The sequence below is a fragment of the Dendronephthya gigantea genome, unplaced genomic scaffold (genome assembly GCF_004324835.1).
Source record: "Dendronephthya gigantea isolate DGI-Jeju-01 unplaced genomic scaffold, DenGig_1.0 000036F, whole genome shotgun sequence".
Lineage (NCBI taxonomy): Eukaryota > Metazoa > Cnidaria > Anthozoa > Malacalcyonacea > Nephtheidae > Dendronephthya > Dendronephthya gigantea.
The window spans coordinates 112,191-133,126 of NW_021163046.1; the positions used below are offsets into that span (position 1 = coordinate 112,191).

At 37.8% G+C, this 20,936-nt stretch overlaps 2 protein-coding genes across 2 annotated transcripts in view; one reads left to right on the top strand and one right to left on the bottom strand.

Moving 5' to 3' along the window:
- The window catches only part of LOC114525872 (protein SERAC1-like), a 34,135-nt gene that overhangs the window by 3,669 nt on the left and 9,530 nt on the right, over window positions 1-20,936 (bottom strand). The window contains exon 18 of the transcript XR_003687273.1: window positions 5,358-5,447. The gene's annotated coding sequence lies outside the window, so the exon portion shown is untranslated. The remainder of the gene's footprint in view (window positions 1-5,357; window positions 5,448-20,936) is intronic.
- Window positions 9,074-13,215, top strand: LOC114525877 (homeobox protein XHOX-7.1-like). Its single transcript, XM_028547339.1, has 2 exons — window positions 9,074-9,540; window positions 12,794-13,215. The coding sequence occupies exons 1-2, from the start codon at window positions 9,231-9,233 to the stop codon at window positions 13,213-13,215; spliced, it is 732 nt and encodes a 243-aa protein (XP_028403140.1). The 5' UTR covers window positions 9,074-9,230.

Consider the following 20,936-nt stretch of genomic DNA (forward strand, 5'->3'; position numbering starts at 1 on the left):
GTTGAAACACCTTTAGTCTTTCCATGATGAGTCATCATTTTCTTTAGTCTCTCCATGATTTTAGAAAGAGTATTTCCACTGCCCTTAGAAAAGTATTTCAAGCTCAATTCGGCCTTTCATAAGTATCCAGTATTTTCTACGCTACCTTATTGCCAGACATGACGTTCATTTTGAACAAAATTAATCCTTTTTTCATGGTCGCCATCTCACACACACCTAGTATCATCCTCACCTTTAGGCCACGAAAATGCGTTTACGAATCATACCTTGACCTTAACTCGCCTTGACCTTTTTGCCCCGACATTTTTTGCGTTGCTCTTGTTTTCGTCTGGTAAGCGGGAAGAATTGCCCTCAGCCGTGAAAACCCACCAAATCTTATCAACTTTTATTTTCCTACCACTGAATATTCGTTTTTTTCGCGCACAAAATGCTAATTCAGGAAACTAATTACTTTCAAATCCGGTTCCAGTTTTGACGAGAAAGTTATTTTAATACATCATTAATGAAAGCGATGAGGTATTGCTATCGTTTATTTTGCTTTCGTGAGATCCATTAATCTAGCTCTTTTATTAAAGTGTGTTTTCTTAAACGTGCGGGCTGATTGATAAAGGAAAAAAAATATCACAAACTATGAGAATATTGACCTCGTTCTGACGTATCTACACTTGACCCATCTTCAGTTGCAGGGGAGGAGTCACAACTCAATTGTTTTCAAAATTTGTGGTATTTCACGACTTGGGTCGCACTTTACTGAAAATCCTGATTTTTTTCTAGAGGTAAAAATGTCAACAGGGGGGTGGTTGGCCTCGAGAACGCTACCATTGTAGCTCGCACCACTCTGAAAAGACGTGCGCTATATTGCAACTGCCAAATATGTCACAAATATTTCACAAAGTGAGGTCGAGCACCCGAACTGTTTATAATAACCCCGCTTATTATCCCCAGGCCTAATCTCTTCGCCCTGAACTACGGTATTTTAAAACTACCAGAATACACGCGCTTTATCGAAGCCTGTTCAATTCTCAAGCAAAACCACTGATCATTCGAACAATGGTATATATATTTATCCATTTTTGCTTTCTTAACCAGGCCATGGAATCCAAAACTGAAAATATAACTTCCTCTCCATAAAATCATTGGAAAGAACTTCATCTTCACAGAAAGCTGAGATGAATTTTATCAATTTCTTTTATTTCCTAAATATTCTCGGGCAAATATGCACGCCGTCCTAATAAATGCGATGGGTATCAATCATCATATATACAAAAAAAAACATCACAATAGGAAAAAACCTGGTATGCGGGAAGATACATTTCCTAATTGTGCAACTCATCATTAGACAAACATTCATTCACATCATAGATTTAAACACTCACGGAGTATAAGCTTTCAAACGATATTTTGCAAACAAGACTTACAAATATGGATATATAATCTTGAGTTTAATTCTACAAGGTTGAAATAGGTTGATTGATCCGGTCTTTATTATCCACACAACGAATGTTCTAGATGTAGCTATATTTTAAATGCATAAGAAAAAAAATATCCCGAAAAACATCCTGCAAACTCGAGATATCAGCTCAGGGACAACACCACAATTTCGTGGTGAGATTTTAGCTGTATTTAGAGTGGAATCAGAATACAAAAAATATATGTACTCGTGATTTTTCATTGTTTCATCTTTCAAGACATCAATCTATTCATCTTATTCCTTTTCGATGTAAATGGACATTCAGATGCTTGCAGATGCCTCGTTAAGAGGCGGTAATGTAGAGTTAATCACTATCGCCTCGCCTAAAAGAGGTTTTCACCTGTGCCAGTGTTAATAACGACCATTATCAAGAAGCAAAAGGCATTCACGTTCACCACGCACAATTTAAAGTGTTGATTGAATAAAGAAAGGATAAAAGGTGATTGTAAAAACTTCATGCGGCATGATCTAGCCAGTGAAAATAAAGCCTTGGTGCAGTTTCCGGCAGTTCATCAGATGAGGTCCGAATTTAAGATCCGTGAAAGTTATGGATAGAAAACTCTTCTAGGAAACATCATTTGTCTTAACAGATTTATAGCCCTGTCGTTGGAAGTTCTAACATATAATCCCCGCTAGGAATTCCCCCAAGCACTTCTTGGAAGGTCAGTTTTAAAGTCCTATTTTTATACCTGTGCAGAGATAATATAAGTAAACTACCAGATGACGCACTTTCTAAAGTATAAACAATCTTTAATGTAGGATAACCTTGGCTGTAAGGCTGCCAAAAGCCAAAATCTCGCCAAAACGTAAAACGATATTCATGCACTTATCTTAATTAAGTCAGTGTGTTTTGTCTTCTCACGTTAAACATATACACAATATATATCCTTAGGTCGAAAGTCTTGTAATTGCTGTGGTGGTTGCTATCTATGGACTTTATATATTACCTTCATTAGAAGTTATACTGGCTTCAAACAGTCTAGTATTTCCCCTAAATTCCTCAGTTTCAATTATCATTTTGAATTAATACGTAGTATAGAAACTTTCTAACTACTGTAAGAAACATGTTCTGGTGGAATCATGCATGCTTTAGTACATCTTCAATGATTTAACTTGCGCGATTCAACTCTTTAGTATAAGCGAAAAGTGTCCAGCCTGTCTTTACAGTACCCCTGCGGTTCCTTATTTCATAGCTACGCGACCCGTAACATCCCCTCACCTCCTATATACCTCCACTGATCCCCCAGCGCAGTTATATTTATCCACAAATTCAGCAACGCAGGCAATGACAGGAAATGAAAGGTATATTGGTGTATACATTGTGAAGTGCTTGTCTTACCAACAGTTATATACTCGCGAATGACGTGCCCTTAAAATGCATCCGTTCTCGATATTTTCTGTATAAACATCAATTCGTAAAAGCACTCTGCGCTAAGAGCCTGTTTGTTGATTTAGTAAACGCTCCAAGGAAATCTTGTGAATACTTTAAGAGATGTTTCATTAGCACAAAATATAAACGTGAGAAAATTGATCAGAAAAAAGTTTGTTGTTTTGCTTCAAAGAAACATTACGTCCCGAGGCAAATTCCTTTCTTCAATGCAAGTTTTCACACAGAAATTTATCCAATGCACATTCGTTTGTAGTTTACGAGCAATTTAGTTTCATTTATTGTTTTGATGCCGTGTTAACACGGTTTAAGTAAAAAATATCTTAAATATAATCAGTCAGCTTCAAGTTCTGTTGAGAATGATCTTGTTTACACTCGTTTTCAGGCAAAATGCGACTAAAAACGCTCGAAAATGCTTTCCTGTGCACGAAGATTAAGTTAAAATGTCCTTGTACAAGAATGCGTTTCAAACTCATGAATAAAACCGACTAATATCAATCTATAACCTCATATTTTGCCTCGTGGCTATTTTTCAGCAAGAAATATAACGACGAAATCAGCCGACTGCGACACCTCGCGAGATTTCGTGCGTGACGTCATCTACTTCGAGACGCAAACAGCAGGACCCTGGGTACTAGGATATGACGCCATAGGCAGGGTTTTGGTTCTAGGCTCTTTTTAAAAACGCGTGGTTTCCCGGCCATTCCAAAATTCACGCTACGATCATGTTAGATTACAAGACAGTAAATTGCAAGCGGAAATCTTGTTCAACGCTGCCGAATTTCGTTTGCAAAAGATGCCCAGAGGACCGCAAGTGAAATTCGGGCTATACTATTATACGTGCAGGGTAATAAGTTAATTTAAAGCACTCTTCGGAACAGAAGTTACCGTATGCGACGGGTGTAGATAATGTAGTGTACAGAAGGAATGAGAGGGGGAGGTCACGGGGAGAGGGCAGACTCGACACTTCATGTTTAACACACTATCCTTTGCTAAAGGGTATTACTCACAGCTCACTCATATTACATGTTTGGCTCCAGAAAGCCAAAGGCTCAATGCAATTTTTCAAAATCATCTTAGGTTGGGTTGAATCTGCAGTTACCGAGATCACAGTGTAGACAGCGCCAATTTTAAACTGTGCATTCAGTTGCTTAAATCGGGTAAGTGCGCATTGAGATGCTTTAGTCAAGTTCTGAAGAGTGAAGACAAGCCAATGGTTTGGAGTCTTGCGAGAGTTCTGTCTCCTGTCGAACGGCCACAGTCAAAGGCGAGCAAACGCAGACAGGCCCTCATGAATAAAAACATCAAGATTTCCATCTACAGGATTGTTTTTCATGATTCTGTCCACGTCAGTTATATAGCTTTTTAATTACGGCAGATGTCTTTCCGCTATCGTGCAATCGACTCGCATATAAAAAAGGCGGGGAAAGACAAGCAGTGTTGGCCGAAACACAAATTACCCTAATATAATTTAATTCTCATTTTTCATAGACTTATCAGCAGATTGCACTTAGTCCTGCTGGCGAGGTGTCGAAGCAGATATATACATGCGGACAGATTGACCAAATCTAACTTGGTTCCCACCGCTGCACGCTTATCAGAAACGATGAAAAACGGCTGAGACAATTCCAAATCGACAAATGGAAGATTGCACGCCATTTCACGAGTGGCGTGAGGCATATTTCAATTTGTGAGCTTCTCTTGAGTGCGATGTTAATTGTACTAATTGAGGTCTACTGTTATGGTCATCATTAGTTCCATTTACTCAATTAATTTAGCTTGTAATTGGCCACAATCTGATAACGAGTTATTCGTAATAAAATATTTAGAACATTCGCATTTGAAATTCGGATTAATTACGTGCGATTTTTATCGTAAAGGGTTATCGTTTCAAATGCATTGCATATAGTAACGGTAATATATGAGATATGATATTTCAGGCAGACAGCTTTAAAACGTTTTTATCAGACTTGAGAATGTTTGAGACGCGCTATGCCAAAAAGTATTACCTAAATATTTATCGAATTTGTTACAATTTTCAAATAGACTGATTTGAGTAAACAGGGTCTAGCGTTAGACAATGGATTCAAAGAAAACAAGGCGTTCCTTGAACATCCGTACATCAAAGTATAATTTAACTTAAACCACATCTTGAAGTGTTTCCGTTTTTTACATTCTTGAAATATCATCTTTTTTACATAGTCAGAGTACTTTTGAAATGATGGCGCTTATTGCCCGAAACGCAAAGCCCTCGGAGTCGTATTCCCCTGGCGGAGGTACAATATGACAATATGACTTCGGTTCTCTCTGATAGTGGGAGGGCTTACTTGGGTATTTAGAATGGTATTATAAATAGGAGTATTAGGAACGAGGGGGTTTATGGGTGGGTGGTTTGACAAAAATAATTGATTAGTGCGTGAAAGATGGGGTTTTCGGGAAACTCGATTCAGTCCATTGGGAGATAATTTAGAAATTAAAAAAAAACAAATTATTCTTTACCTTATATGCTGTGAACGTCTCTCTGTTGCCACTGTGAAGACAGGGTTAAACACGGAGGGCATTTCCACGTCGAATATCTTTTCCCACGCCCTGAAATCGAGAAAAAAATCAGAATTATCAAAGAAAATAAATTATCACCATTTTAAAAAAGGCAATCGGAGGGAAGAAGGCTTTTTGTAGTTGAACTTTGAACTTGAATTCGGCTTGAATCGAGAGCTATATATTTAAATATAGGGAGATTTTTGGGAAGCAAAATATAACTTATATACATGGAGCCAATAATGAAAAGTTAGTCTATACAAAAAAGGTTGGTTGCCCATTTTAACCGCGGAAACAAGAAGAAAAGATTCAACAAACAGAGAGTATCGATTAAGATTAAACCACGGCGCGTTACTAGGGTTATATAGATTCACATATTCACCACATAAAACAAAGGTGGTTATAGTTACAAAGTATTACATAAACCGACAATCAGACATACTATCGGTCTCTTCCGAGCAACTTATCTAAATTCTCACAGACACATGGAGAAAAACAAAATAGCTTGCATATTTCAACACTGATGCTATCATGCACCGCCCTTGGAAGAAGGACAAAACCTTTCCAGGGAGTGGATGAAAAAAAAATGCACGAGCTAGCTGTCCATTCAAGAAAACAAACACACGATACATATGATTTTCGATCACCAAAAGCATTTCTAGAGCTGAGTAAGCGCCTGTGCATGAACATTGGTCTTAATTTGCAACGAAAACAACGCTGGATTAAGAGTTGCCAAGGAGTTCCTTTTATTCGTTGCGAATAAATCCTTCGGATAATTTATGAACGTGCTGAAAGAGATCTTCATTCTACGAAAGAGTTTTTTTTTCGTTTAGATTTTTATCTATTTCGCCGCTGATGTTCACAAGATAGTTTCGAAGAGACTTATTTGGAAATCGTCCTTGAAGTAAAAAAAAGCCCCGTTGTCCCAAATATTGAACAACAACGATCAAGTTTAAACATACAATTATACTACTGTTTGCTTTTGTTCACAGTTCATACGAGGGTATTACTTGCACTTCAGACATATCTCGACGGATTCTAGCCGGGTAAATATTGATTAAATATACAAATAGCGCTTTGTTGCGGTCCAAAGACGCGCAGTCCGATATCAATACAAATAATCAATTGTTTGCACAATAATTCCAGCCCTCACTCCACCAGCAATGATTATTAAAGCTACGAAAGGTAGCGTTGAATGAGTTTCTCGCATTGTCTGCCGACCGCAGTGTTTAGTTCCAAGGCGGGCCGATTGAGAAAACTCTTTAAATCCATTGTGAGCAAACGGGTTTGGACTAATTTGATTTGCTAACACACAGCACTTGATGCAATGGGCTCTAAGTGAGTACATGAATTTTTAACACAAAAGCACTATTCGTTAAGAGTAATTGAATTGATAAAAAACCTAAAGTGGCTTTCCGGCTGCACGCTGCGCTGATGAGATGATGCATGCAAGTCGTGGCCTCGAGGATCGTGGGGAGATGTCGCGTGGATGATACGTTTCCTTCTTCGGCTTACGAATGATGAAGAGAAACTAACCAAAATCCTTCGCTTCATACTGAGTGGTTATTTTTATTGTGTGTCACTGTCAGAGCTCTATCTTACAAGGAATTCTATGAAATCTCTTCATAATAAGGTCGAGGTGAGGTTTATATCGGCATTTGCCTTTTTAGGCAATTAAAAGTCAATTACAAATCGGGCGATAATCGCAAGACGATCACTTTGTCGCGTATTCTCGTTTTCGTTTTTTTTTTACAACAATTTTCCGCGTGGCCCTTTGTATATAGGTGAAGTTAGTTTACGTGGCTTAGAGCAGTGTACTGTGTACATAAAGTTGCCACTGTCCCTGCCTATGCGATCCCTCAAGTTTAATTTTAATAATAAATATTTGATTAGTATATCACTGAGGACCGAATCAACACGCATTAAGGATCTTAATTTAAGGAAAGCCGTTTCAAGCGAAGAACATCTCAGATCATAATCTGTTCGCTGTTCACTGCAAATCCGGTTTTGTCCCAGAGATTTTCATCTCTGCAAGTTAAGTGCACATTCGTCGCGAAAATTTGATTTGGGAAATAAAACTATATCACCGTAATCACAACAAAATCACTTCTCACTTCCAAAGCACTCAAATTCCCTAATAACGTCATCACGCAACGAGTATATTCAGCAAAAATAGGGCAAGAAAAATGCGAAATATATTATTCTACAAGTAAGCATTCGTTTAAGAAAGGCAAGATTCAAAATTAAAGGCGGAGAAGACGCCTTTTTGGTAAATCTAACAATTTACTTTGATTATTTCATCTTCAATTACATTAAACTTTAATATGCATTTGTCAAAATAATGCAATTTGTATATTTTTAATTATCCCCTATGTTTTCGAATCTTCACGACTGCAGTAATTCCGGTGAAATGATGTGTTATACTGCCCGATCGATTAGGAATGACAGCATTAAAATATCGTGCGTCTGGAGTTATTCCCTTAACGTCTTAAAAAAATGGTTTGAAAAAAATTGAAGATCTGACATGAAATATATAGTATTGGAAGGAATTAATTTGACCTGTGCACTTTTAAGACATTGAGCAATTTCAAAAGGAAGACTCGGTTTTATTGATCCAATGCTTTGAAACAGTCTTCCATTCGTGGTATATAAAAGCTAGGCATTTCTCAGAAAACGCCGTATTAAATCTGGTCTAACGATAGCCGAAGATGAGCAAAAACACTTCTGGAGTGCCCTTCTGCCGAAGGTCCTTAAGGTCGAAAAGTCGAGAAGGGTTTTTCCTGTTTTTATGGCAGTTGTTAGACCAGATTCAATGCGACGTTCGTTGATAAGGATGTCTGGGTTTTAAACTTTTTTTTAACGGCTGTCCTGAGCAAATTCGTGAACGAATGCCAGGTCTAAATCCTTCAATTTGAAAGCGTATTCTTGCCCATGCACTGCTTGCTCATTTGGTAAAAGATTGACAAAAGTTGCGACTGTTTCAACGGCTCCCGGATCCATACTTCAGTGCCAACCGACGCCATATTGGTTCTGCTCCACTCTTCCCACAACACGAATCCTGGTTTTAATCCGTCAACCGCCCATTCATATGTATATTGGTCGACTAAATAGGCTCTTTAGGACTCTTTCTTTACGAACCCCTGATGTTTTCATTTATTTGTTTTTCTTTTGATTGCATTAAACGAATATTTACACTTCGATTTTACTGTCCATTTGTGTGAATATAGCGATCGTTCTATCGTCTCAAAGACAGCGACAGCCAGTATCCCACTTCAGCTTATCCACAATGCACTCTCGAGCCGACGATAGCGATCAGGGCCATGCAGACGGAGAAATAAAACTGGCGATGTTTTGAACATCGACCGCATCGTGTTGTGTTCAATTAGTTCAAACCACTTGAAAAGTAAAATATACATTCTAAGCAGATAAAACGGGTAATGAGTTTACAGGCTGGATAATTTCAGAGCGCCCTCGAGGTTTTGATTCAAAGAAGAAGCGAGAGATATCCGTTTCGAAACAAAGGCATGACATTTGGCGCAATGACTTATTGAATAAGCCATGACAATCACTTAGGCATTGTGCACAAAGCGTTGTTCGTGGTCGCACCGTGTTTATCAACAACAAATTTTAGTGATAAGACGCATAATTACCGGGGCACCCTGTCAACTTCCTTATAAAAGACCTTTACGTCAACTAAAACAAAGATTACTGCCACAGCAGGTTGAAGTATCAAATCAGAGACGTTCAGGGGCATACAACAGGGCATGAAGTTTCAGAGCTAGAGCATTCTTATCTGCCAAGCCCAGAGACTCAACTCAAAAGACGCTTTAAGATATGTCGACGCACAAACACGAATCTGGGAATGCCAACGACTCGCCATCGAGGCTACCTAGGCCTCATCCTTTCAGCGTTGTGTCGCTGATGTGCGACCGTGATTTACAAAAGCCTCGCTCGAGTCCAACGTCGAGCAAATCCGAACACAAGTTCTCAGTCGAAAGTCTTCTTCAGCACGGCTGTAGCAAGGAACAGCAAACGAGTTTGACGCTTGCAGAGCCGATCAAGCGAAATCTTAACGGAGTCGAGGAACGTGTGATCAAAGATGGTTTCTCATCGTGGCTAAACTCTCCGAGATACAGCCCAGCAAGTACGTAAATATTGTAGGAAGGAATAGCGAATGAAATGAAAAAGAACGGATAAAAATTGTGGAAAATATTCCCCTTTATTTTTCGATTGCATGCATACTTGCATGATTTAGTTCGATATGATATCCACAGGCTGAGGAATTGTTTACCGTTTGCAAATGATACGAGAAATCTCACAATACTGTCCTTTCAAACCTTTAAAGCTAGTGTTTTAGATAGTTTAGCGGGAAATCATATAGACAATGCGATGTTGATAGAGGTTGATACATCTAGCTACCGCGACGCCATGTATTGGCCCGTTGTATATACATATTTAGGTTGGGTATATCGTGACAGTTTACCAGAAAAGCGTTAAACAAACAAATATTTGCAGATAAAACACGCTGTTGAACGTTACAGCCCTGCGTTGTTATCAAACTTGATGGGTTGGCAGGTTTACCTCTGTGGGAATGCAGTTCAGATAATTTGATTTCGATTACATCTCTTCCTTCAAACATGCAAATCTCGACAAACATTAGATTGGAACTGCAATTACAGACAGTTGCAGGAGTGATACTCTATAAATGTTTGCACAGACCAAACATAGGTTAGTTATTCATCGTCGTAGGGAAATGGTAACGGAAGAATTTATCTGAATGCGGTTCTATAATAAGCGATGAATATTTTCGAGCTTATAACTTAGCCATAAGAACATAACCACAGGCTCAGTTTTATATCACCCGAGAAAGCTTCAATAAATTGTGTTTGGCACAGTATAATTGATGCGAGCGAAACTCTGAATCTTCGGTTAGTTGTAGTCCTGCTTCTTCGTGATTTAGGTCATTTCATTTCAAAACGTGGCACTTCATTACGTTTAGCAAAATTTGGATATAAAATCCAATATTTTATCATGATCATATTTCCATCAACTACTTGTCATGAAATTTGGTTTTCCTCGACAGAGTTACGCAAAGAATTCCTTGCTATATGATTGAACTTATTCGTCTGCAGTGAAAAGCAAAACTTGTCAAAAGCGATTTACAACCTTTCACATTTGCATGCAAATGCAATCAATGTAACATTTTCAATCGAAGTGCACTTAGATTAGGCTTTGAGACACTTAATACTCATTGAAACTAATGAAATATTCCTGTAATTGTGTATAAGAATAAAAGGACTGAGTTTTATACGAAAAACCATGCTTGAAAATAACAATAAATACAGCATTTCTGTGCTAATTTAGCTTGCAATGTTACACATAAAGTATTTCATTGTTAAAAATATCAAAACCCTTTGGCTTCAAAGCTTCTGGTATAGCGACATAGATTACTCACAAATGCCCGGGTTATTTAAAGCCGGAAATGTTCAATTGAAAATATATTATCGATTACAAGGTACACATGAAAGTTATTGCAAAGAATGTGTAGTATTTCTTTGTTGGAGTAATCCTCGCATCAAATACATAAAGGTATTCGTGCAGTTTCATTGAGGTTGGTCTCTGAAAGTTACATTTATGAAAACAGAGATTTTGCCATATGTTTTTAAGCTCTCAACGCGCACCGGAATGTAAACATAAGGGTATGGCTCGATTAGAGAGGTCTGAAAAGTTCTTGATTAGCATCATGACTCATGACGTTATATTGGCGACATGGAAATCTGCAGGAAACATCTCCTAGCCAGAAATCCGATAAAAAATCTCGAACATTTGCCAAGACGAAGCGATAATTTTTTTATCCAAGAGCACGTCTGCCTCACTGACAAATTGCAACGCGATGCAAGCTATATTTTTGGCACGAAAATATTGATAGCAATAAACATATTAACATGTCAATATAATCTTCTTAAAAAAGCCCCGATAAACTTGGTATATTTGAAATGTTTTAAAAGTTATTAGAAATGTAGGCATAGTTCAAATTTCAGATTTTTACGCCGCTAAATGAATTTGACAGGCCAGTTTTTTCTATTTATGTGAGGCTGGCAATTTCTATAGATTTATATTCAAATAGATATTAATAGATCACAACTGCATGGGCGTAATTCGTATTCGTTTGGCACGGAATATATGGAAGGTTCAATAATAGGGAAGATTTAATATAATATGATGTTATATAATATAGCTTTTGTTTGAGAAATTATTTTAAAACACGCCAATGAAAATAACTTTATATTTAAGTAGATATATTAAAAGTAATCACACAGCCGACGAAAAGTCATTTAGAACTTGGAAATTTCCAGAGATCGTCTTACAAAATTTACCACAAAGAATTTTCACTAATAGCGTTCGAATCGTCGGCTCGAGGGCTAGATGAGACCACACATAAACAGACAAGCCGTTTATTAAAGTGCTTGAAATACCTTTAAAAGCGTTTAACAAATTGTCGAGATGATTTTTCCGGTCTCGTTGAGTCTCATTCGCAAAATTAGGATAATTATCATCCATTACGGCATCATCAGGTGGCATCCATAATTGCAACCGTAAATTAGGATGTCTTAAATTTATCTTCAGGAATGCATTGACGTATCGGAGTTAAAATTGTTCAGCCTAATTCATAAACAAATGTTCTATTCCTATGGTTCGTTGCCATAGTTTGGTACACATTTGAAAAACATTTGGAAAATCCTATGTATCGCTAAAATCGCTCGGGAAACAAACCAAAAATCTCCGCTATAACTTGGAACTTTGCGAATAACGAAAAAGCTCTTCAGTTTTAGATTAAGAAAAAAACGTAGACGGTCTTGAACGTTCTTATCTGAACACTGTATATATTATTACAATCGAAAATTTCAAATTCAGAAACAGAATTAGTTTAGTTTATCGAATCTAATCATAATCTTTCTGGGTTTTGTGCTTCATTCGTATACAGTACATTGCTTAAACCTTCCTAAGCTAGCCCCAATGAGGGGCCAAAACGCCGAGAAATTTCTGGTATATATTTGGGATCGTTGTTGAATTGATTTGTAGATTTAAGTACACGATAGTTGAAGAAGCTGCTAATCTGTTATCGTTCATGGCGCCTGTTTAGTTAGGCTGATTAACCCATTCTGAATGACCTGGTATCGCTGTTTAAAATTGCTACGACTGAGGCATGCAGTAATCCAACAGTGTCAATCAAAGAAAATTCTAGTATCATCAATAGTTAAACGTGTAATGCAGTGCGTGTCTTTAAACTCTCTGAAGAGAGAAACTCTCTGGCTCTCATCACAGTCAAATCAGGTCGATCTAATCTAGGGAAGTCGGTTTGGTTGATATTTGACACGTTGTTTTCACTTTTCCAGGAATTCGCACGCAAATCAGCCCGACCAAATGTCAACTTCGCAAACACAAGACAAATCGTAAGCCACGGACGCCATTCACGACAACACAGCTTCTGGCATTGGAGAGAAAGTTCCGTCAAAAACAATACTTGTCTATCGCCGAGCGCGCCGAATTCTCGTCGTCCCTCAATCTCACGGAGACACAGGTCAAGATCTGGTTTCAAAATCGCCGAGCAAAAGCGAAGAGACTTCACGAGGCCGAAATTGAAAAATATAAGTTGGTCACGAAACCGATACTGCTTCCGCCAAGCGTACCGATTGCACCCCCGTCGTATGCCACTACACGAAGTACCTGCACGACAGGATGTCCGCAGACTCATCCCCATGGTCTGCCTCCCCTGTTCATTATTCCCCTCAAGGACAATCCCCGTATGTTGGTATGAACTGTCCCACAATGCATCACCACGCAATACCGCCAGGCTTCGGACTTATGTGTGGACCAACGCGGGCTCCAATAGCGGACCTGAGTCATTTTGTATTCCCATAAATCCGTCAAAAACACTGGTCTTGCAAAGCAAGTGGATTGTGCATCTTTGCACTTGCTAGATTTGTCTAAGTCCACAAAAACAATACTGTAGCTTTAAAACTCCCCCCATCGAACTCAAACAAGCGCAGATCAGTGAACTTTGGATCAATGCTTCATTTATGTCCGATGCTTTAAATTCAGTCGCTTAAAGCGAATGTTTATGTCACGAACTAGTCGGCAAACGATAGTTATCTTCCATCTCAACTAATCTGGCGGTACCAGTCGAGTTCAGAAGCTAAAAATGTTAAAATGATATTAAATATCTATTTATTTGAACATGCTGCTTAACATCATTTTGCCAGCGTAAGTTAAATACTGAAATTTGCATATTTATTTAAAGAAAATATATGGATCTTGTACAAAATAAATGGACACAAACATTCAAATATTGAACGTATACTTCTACGCCTTTTCTGAATTGAATTTTCTCAAAAAAAAACCACTCCTGCCATATAGGGCGAGGTACCCACAATTTTTTTTTTGTCAAAGTACTTGTGATAAGTCTATTGCGGTGTCCAAGACGACGATTATTTCTTCGATGAAAGTTTATAATGTATAAAAGAAAAGATGGAAATCTATACGTTCTCCTCTGTTAATTTCTTCAAGTTTTAACGAAAGTTCGAAAGAGTTACCGTGCTCACAAAAACTCAGAAATTTCGCTGCCGTTGACCTTCAGGGTCATTTGGTGAATTACAGTCACACATCTCTGTCTCTTATCGGTAAATTGCCATGGGTACTTAGCACAGATGGCAAGAAACGCTTCTCAAACAATTTGTCACAGGAAATTATCGCTAGCGAGTTATGTTTATTGCATTGCCATTATCTGATGGGCGTCCCCCGGTGTTTGACCCGGGGTCAAAAGTCGTATTTCATTATGCGACAGCCATCGCGTGAGATAAGACTGTGGAAAGATATTCCATGTCACTGCTGGTTGTTGAGGATTCAGAAAAGAGTTACGTAAGGGTTTTTAAAAACTCTGAATTCTAAAAGGCAACTCTCTGAAAGCCTAGAGCATTATTACTCATGCAACCATATCAAGCTGTCTTCGAAAAAGGTTGAAAGTGAAACACTGGATAAAACATTGCAAAGCAGAGAAAGTTCTAGACTAGTCCGGCTAATATTAGTAGCAACAGTCAGCACTCAGTCAGACTAGCAGTACTGCAATGATCAACTGACATTGAGGAAGGTTGAAAGAGAAACACTGAATTAAACATTGCAAAGCAGTAAGTACTAGACTGCAGGCTAGTATTAGTAGCAACAGTCAGCACTCAGTCAGACTAGCAGTACTGCAATGATCAACTGACATTGAAGAAGGTTAAAAGTGAAACACTGAATAAAACATTGCAAAGCAGCAAGTACTAGACTAGTCAGGCTAGTATTAGTAGCAATAGTCAACATTCAGTCAGACTAGCAGTACTGCAATGATCAACTGACATTGAGGAAGGTTGAAAATGAAACACTGAATAAAACATTGCAAAGCAATAAGTACTAGACCCTGGAAACGTCGGGCGTCAGTCAGACAGTCACCCTTTTCAACAGAACAATTTGCAGCCTCAAACCATCAAACATTCCTAAGCAAAACTTTTAGGAACTCTTTAAAACACCCACACAAACTCCCTTTCAATAAAATACCAATAAACCACACGTGTATTAAAAAATTGAATGAAACGATTTTGCGCGTGATCACAAAATGAAATATCAAATTTGCCGCAACATTTTATTGTTGCTGTAATAAGAAGCGCTTAAACGCTTGGCAAAGTCTTCAGTTGAAAGACACAATGATCCCCGATGAACCCATTGTTTCATTCCAAATGCACTTAGACTATAAGTGCTTATTTGTGTCGCATTAATTTGCACTAAAATTAAAGCACTAAAAATAAAGCAATTACATAGATGGCGTACTTCCATTTAAGTGCACGACACTGTATATATGTCAAAAATACGAAATCACGACCATCTCTATAAGGCTAATAGTATTGTATAATTTGTGTTTGATATCTTTTTACAGCTCTTATCAACGCAATCGAATGTCCTTATCCACGCAGACCAGGCTATCTTTGACTGAAACAATTATTCTCTAAACTGATACTCGAGGCAAAGCTTTGGAATTACAAGCATCAACCAGCAATGCATATATACTTGTAACGTTTGAATACTAAAACGAAATCTACTTGTCATCATAAAAGCATCGAAGTAATTTGTGTTTGGTGTTCCCGTTTTTTTAAAACGTTTTCTGCATTTCTGATTTCACAACATATGTTTAGAGCTGACGTGAATACGTCATTGGCATCACGTCGCCAATCTGAAGCATATTAAATACAGATCACGCAGGCAAAATATTTAAAGAAAAAAACCTGTAATTTTCAACATATCAAAATTGAGAATTCGTTATCAGTATATCGACTTGCATTGCGCAGAGGGTGCGACCTATTCAAGCCAAAAGGCCTTTTAGAAAATTCAGGAAGCGGGAACATAAAGAAACTTTAAATTTTAGGGACTTTTAGTTCTCAAGAGCTCTTCGAAGTTAGGATTTCTTTCAAGTGCTTTTTGAGAGTTTAACTAAGGAGTATTTTGAGCGAGATGCATGCATGTAATTGGTTTCAGATCACCAACTTATAGTTGGTGGAATACACAAGACTGCATTCTTCTTCTCTCGTAGACAAATTTTATGGTCTGCAAACCCAAACAACAGCTCAGCTAATGCCGAGTCGATTATAATACTATATTCAGAAAAAAAAATGATAGCGTTCCGAACAAGGCGTTTATTGATTAATTGTAAATTTATCGTCGAGTAATCTTACAAGGAACTAAGCCCTTCACTTTAAATGACTATCGATGAACGAGTTCCGGTAGAGGTCTGTAATTAATTCAAACGTCTTGCCCAAGTATAGCTATGCAGCGTTCCAGATTCCATGTCGATGAATTTGATGTTAGGGATATAATTAACCACTTCAACTGGACGTTGAATTAAGAAAGGTTAAAATTGAAACATTGAGCTGGACTGGTCAGCCTAGCAACAGTCAACACCCAGTCAGACTGGCAGTACTGCAATGATCAACTGACATTGAGGAAGGTTGAAAGTGAAACACTGAATAAAACATTGCAAAGCAGTAAGTACTAGCGTTTGGGTCACCTTTCCTTGCAGATATTTAGAATGTCAAAATCGATTTATAGTTCAAAACCATTTAACAGCAGGCTACATATATGTATCACGAAAACACAGCCATTATATCAACGGGCAATCTGATATGAGATCTTTTAAGGTATGAAAATAGCTCACACCAAACACAAGCAAATTATTTGCCGTATTCAAATACAATGCGTGGACCTTCTTCGTGCAAATTACTCAGCTCCACAGGAAACATCACTTAACATTTTCGAATGGCTCCATTGTAGGACTGATACTATTAATAAGCTTGTTCAAAATACCACTTAAGATCCATTGTCACGACCATATCTTGCGCGAACACCAAAGAAAGTTCTTTGGCCGCCAAATCAAAGCTGTGTGCAACAATTAAACGCACATACTAATCATTTGTGGCCTATTATAGCGAAAGGCGCACTTAAGGTTATTAATGGAGGACTTGACCTAAGATTATTTCTGTCGCAAAAAGCGATACAAGTGTAGCCAATTATAGTAATAAACCTTATTTATGTGAGAGTGCGTGGCTAAAAAACTGATTAAAAAACGTATATATTACTTTTCATCCTTTAAATACACGATCAACTTTATGATACACTTATGAAGACTGCATGGGATTTAATTTTCAAAGCCCCGTGGGATGGTATGACTGCCCTCAAGGCAATTCAAACACGATTTCGCACTAAATCATGCAACGTTGAAATATTGATTTCGACATTTATACAATGAAAATGTTTGTGGAGGCTCTTATACGAAGTTCAAAGCAGTCAGCTTCAAGGAAATAGGATATAATCACTCAGTTTTGGAAATCGTCTGAAAACGTGGATATTTTCATAAATCATGTGTGGTCCCTTGTAGATTGTATCCAATTAATTAGGTTAGGAAATCGTGCCAAATGAGAAAACAGACCAGCCATTAGCAATACTAATTCTTCAAGCTTAATAATGATGATTTTGGCATTAACACATGTTCGTTGACGATGAAACAAACGCACAATGGGCCCAAAGGCTTTTACAACATCATTAGGCAATTAACAGATCATCAAGTGCAAGAAATAAAACCAACTAGTTTCTACGAAGAGAGATCTTGCACAATTATGATACACGAATGTCTCGTGCATGTTCCACGGTGTTGAAACATATTCAGACCCCTGAATGAGGGCTGGTCAACAGACGTGGATACTATAGGAATGCCTTTATTTTAAATGTACGGATAACGCAGGTCATATTTATCATGAGAAATTAGCACTATGAACAAGCGCTGAAATTGATACGAATTGCTTATAGGACCAAAAATTGATCGTTTATCTCGACTGAGTATAAATCATCAGGCTCAGAATATTTCTCATTTTCCCTGTATATTCTTTAAAGTGAAAAGTCATAGGCAGGATTTACAGTCGATAGACTTATAACAGAGACCTTAATTAGAGTATACGTTTCTGTAAGTCATTCTATAGTGTTCTTCTGCTAATTTATAGCGAAACAGATAGAGACAAAATACTCAACCGCAGTACAAAACGAAACTTCTTGACTTATTAAAAAAAAAACAAATGCTTTTAAAATCATTAGCGTACATTAAAATGCCCATTTTTCCAGATAAGTATATAAATACACCGCATTTACAAACAAACAGAAATGGGTTCGTATAGACTGGAATAACTGCCTGGTGAATTTACATAGACGTTTATATATTTTCGCCAATGTTGCTTGTGGGGAAAGGTGACATCGTTGATACTTTGTGCTTGGAGCAGCAACGTTGGGGGGGAGGGGAGGGGGGGAATGTAGATTGTATAGATTGACAATGTTGGTGATAATTAATTAATTAAATTGAAAGTCTTTTCAGAAATGTTCTAGTTTAATTTTTAATAACCTCCAAGGTTAAGCCCACAGAAACGTCCGGAAAAGGGCGGGAAAATAATATTGCGATTAACCTAACAATATTCACAACGCGTGGTTTTGAAAAAGCCCAGTTCCGTCAGTTATGTAGAATATTCAGCCTTCTATACAAATTACGATGCATTGTTCAGCCAAAAATAGGCGCCCACATGGGAGAGCGAAAGATCTTTATCTATTTGGCAATAATACTGAAATAATTGAAATCTTGGGGCATATACGTCCTTTATTAATAACTGACTCGTTTATAGAAGGTTATAAATGGCAAAATCTATTTTTCTAAAGTGTAAAAGATAACTATAGATACACGGCAATAAATATAATTACAAAGGATTTGCAGACACATTGTGAATAAGATATTAGATGATTATTGTTTAGAATAGTTTAAATGCTTTTTCCAGTCATAATAAAACCCATCGTTGGTCACTATTAAATCGTGACTAATTGCACAACATAGCAAATAATTCAAGACAATATTATTAATCAATGTTTGTTAGTTCTGCTATATTGTGATATTGGCCCTACTATGATCCATGAATAGTATGGTATATCTATACTTGAAATGAGGGAGATTTAGCATAAAGTAATATAAAAATACATCGTATTGAAAATATTCATGTATTCTTAAAACTAGCTGGTTGAATCTATCCTGATTGACGACGCCATTGCATGCACCTTGCCGGCTTTCTACATGCAAGCCAATCTCAATTCTCAAAGCTGTATAAAATCGCACAGAAAACTCGAGACGGAATGGTTTTAAAACACAACAGGGCTTTCCTAGCCGTCAAATATCTCGAGGATTGCAACAATGTCTAGCAAAGTGATCATTACGGGCAATTTTTGTCGAGATTTAAGTGGGGAAAACTCGACAAGAGGTCAAGCAGTGCAATAAAACAAGCATAGAATTAGATATAGTGACTGATAAATCAAGTTGATATGAAAGAGAAGTCTAGTGCACACGGCACCCTGGAGCACCTTTTGAAAGACCCATCAATAAGCCACGCAAAGGTGTGTTTGGATGTCGTGGGTTGTACTCCCGAGGGTCGTGGGAAAACGTCGAGGAAGGTACTTGATTACAACCCAAGTTCTGTAAAGTTTTCAGGCAACTGTATAACCAAATTTGACGAGAGTCGTACGAAGACGCTGTCACGCTGTTCCTTGGCTATTTTGGGACGCACTTGATAAATGATAACATTGTTACAGCTTCAAATGTTGCGAACGCGTTTTTTTTTTTAAGAAACGATAGTGCAGCGGATCATTTGGTGGCTTCAGATTAGAAATAGGCCACTCACAAGAACGTGATTGACATTTTTATTGCATACGAAAATAGATGCGTTTGAGAAAATATAGTTTTACTATTTTTTACACTTCTGCTGCGTCGATAACGCTCATAATACACATTATTACATCCTTCAAACCTTCAAACCAGCCTAGGTTAACATTTTTTACATATGTTTGCCATAAAGCCTTGAGAAATCGATTCACTGCATCCTCGATCCACGAGATATTTTGCTCGACCCTCGAGCATCAGCGACAAGGAATGAATGTGTGGCCAAATTTTTAAAACAAACATACACAGCATGCGAGGTTTTAGCGATCACTGAGCGATATTTGTTTAGCATTGTTCTAAAACTCTGCTGCTGAAGCATCTAGCCCTTGCAATTACAGTGCAATTAATGACACAGCGTGCGCGAAACGAAAGATCGTTGCTTTTAGCTTACACGGGTGATATTTTCAGAGATGTGATGATATATGGCGTAATCGATAAAATTACTCACAGTCGAACCGATTCGGCCAGTTTTCCTGTACAGGGCGCCCCCGTGCGAACGCACGCCAGTCGATGTTGATATATTTAGAGTTTTTTTATTGTCTTGTGCGCAAAATAGAAACTTCTAACTTGCACGTCACTTCCAATTACGTGGCATTTGACAGGATTTATGAGTAATATGCAGTGGATGTGATATGTTTACAATTTGAAAAATGTTCAAAAGATTTTTATGATAGGAAGAATCATGATCATGTCATTTGAGAGCACGAATATCCATAGTCCATATAATGTCCACAATGCGCTAAGGTTAGATGGATAAATATTTACTTCATTGGCCGCGATGGTGACAATTCAGTTTCACGCAATATCTGACAGTGGTATACTCTCGACCTTTCTTAATCATAAAAACATCAAGGTTTAAATGTAACCAGGGAGCAGCGTGGCAACGTCTTCAAACAACTTAGCATCAAATGTGGTATAACAACTGCCTAAAATAGACAAAACACTTCTCGACGTTTCGACCTGAGGGCCTTCGTCAGGAGAGTTACTCGGCAGTTGTTATACCACATTTGACATCAAGGTTTTATACATCAAATATATTCAGGTTTGGCCGAATCTTGCAGTAGTGACTTGAATTCAAGTGTGACTTGACTTCAAATGGTGAAAAGTCTTAGATTCAGTCCCATTAGTTACAGCGCGAAGTATCATTGACTCTATTATGGCCATGAATATCCTTATAATATAATATAGCAATCAAGTTCAAAGCAGATCCAATA

Bases quoted from the DNA above. Each gene is read 5' to 3' on its own strand.
- LOC114525877 (XM_028547339.1), top strand. From the start codon at position 9,231: ATGTCGACGCACAAACACGAATCTGGGAATGCCAACGACTCGCCATCG. The intron at 9,541-12,793 runs GTACGTAAATAT...TCACTTTTCCAG, and splicing joins TCCGAGATACAGCCCAGCAA to GAATTCGCACGCAAATCAGC.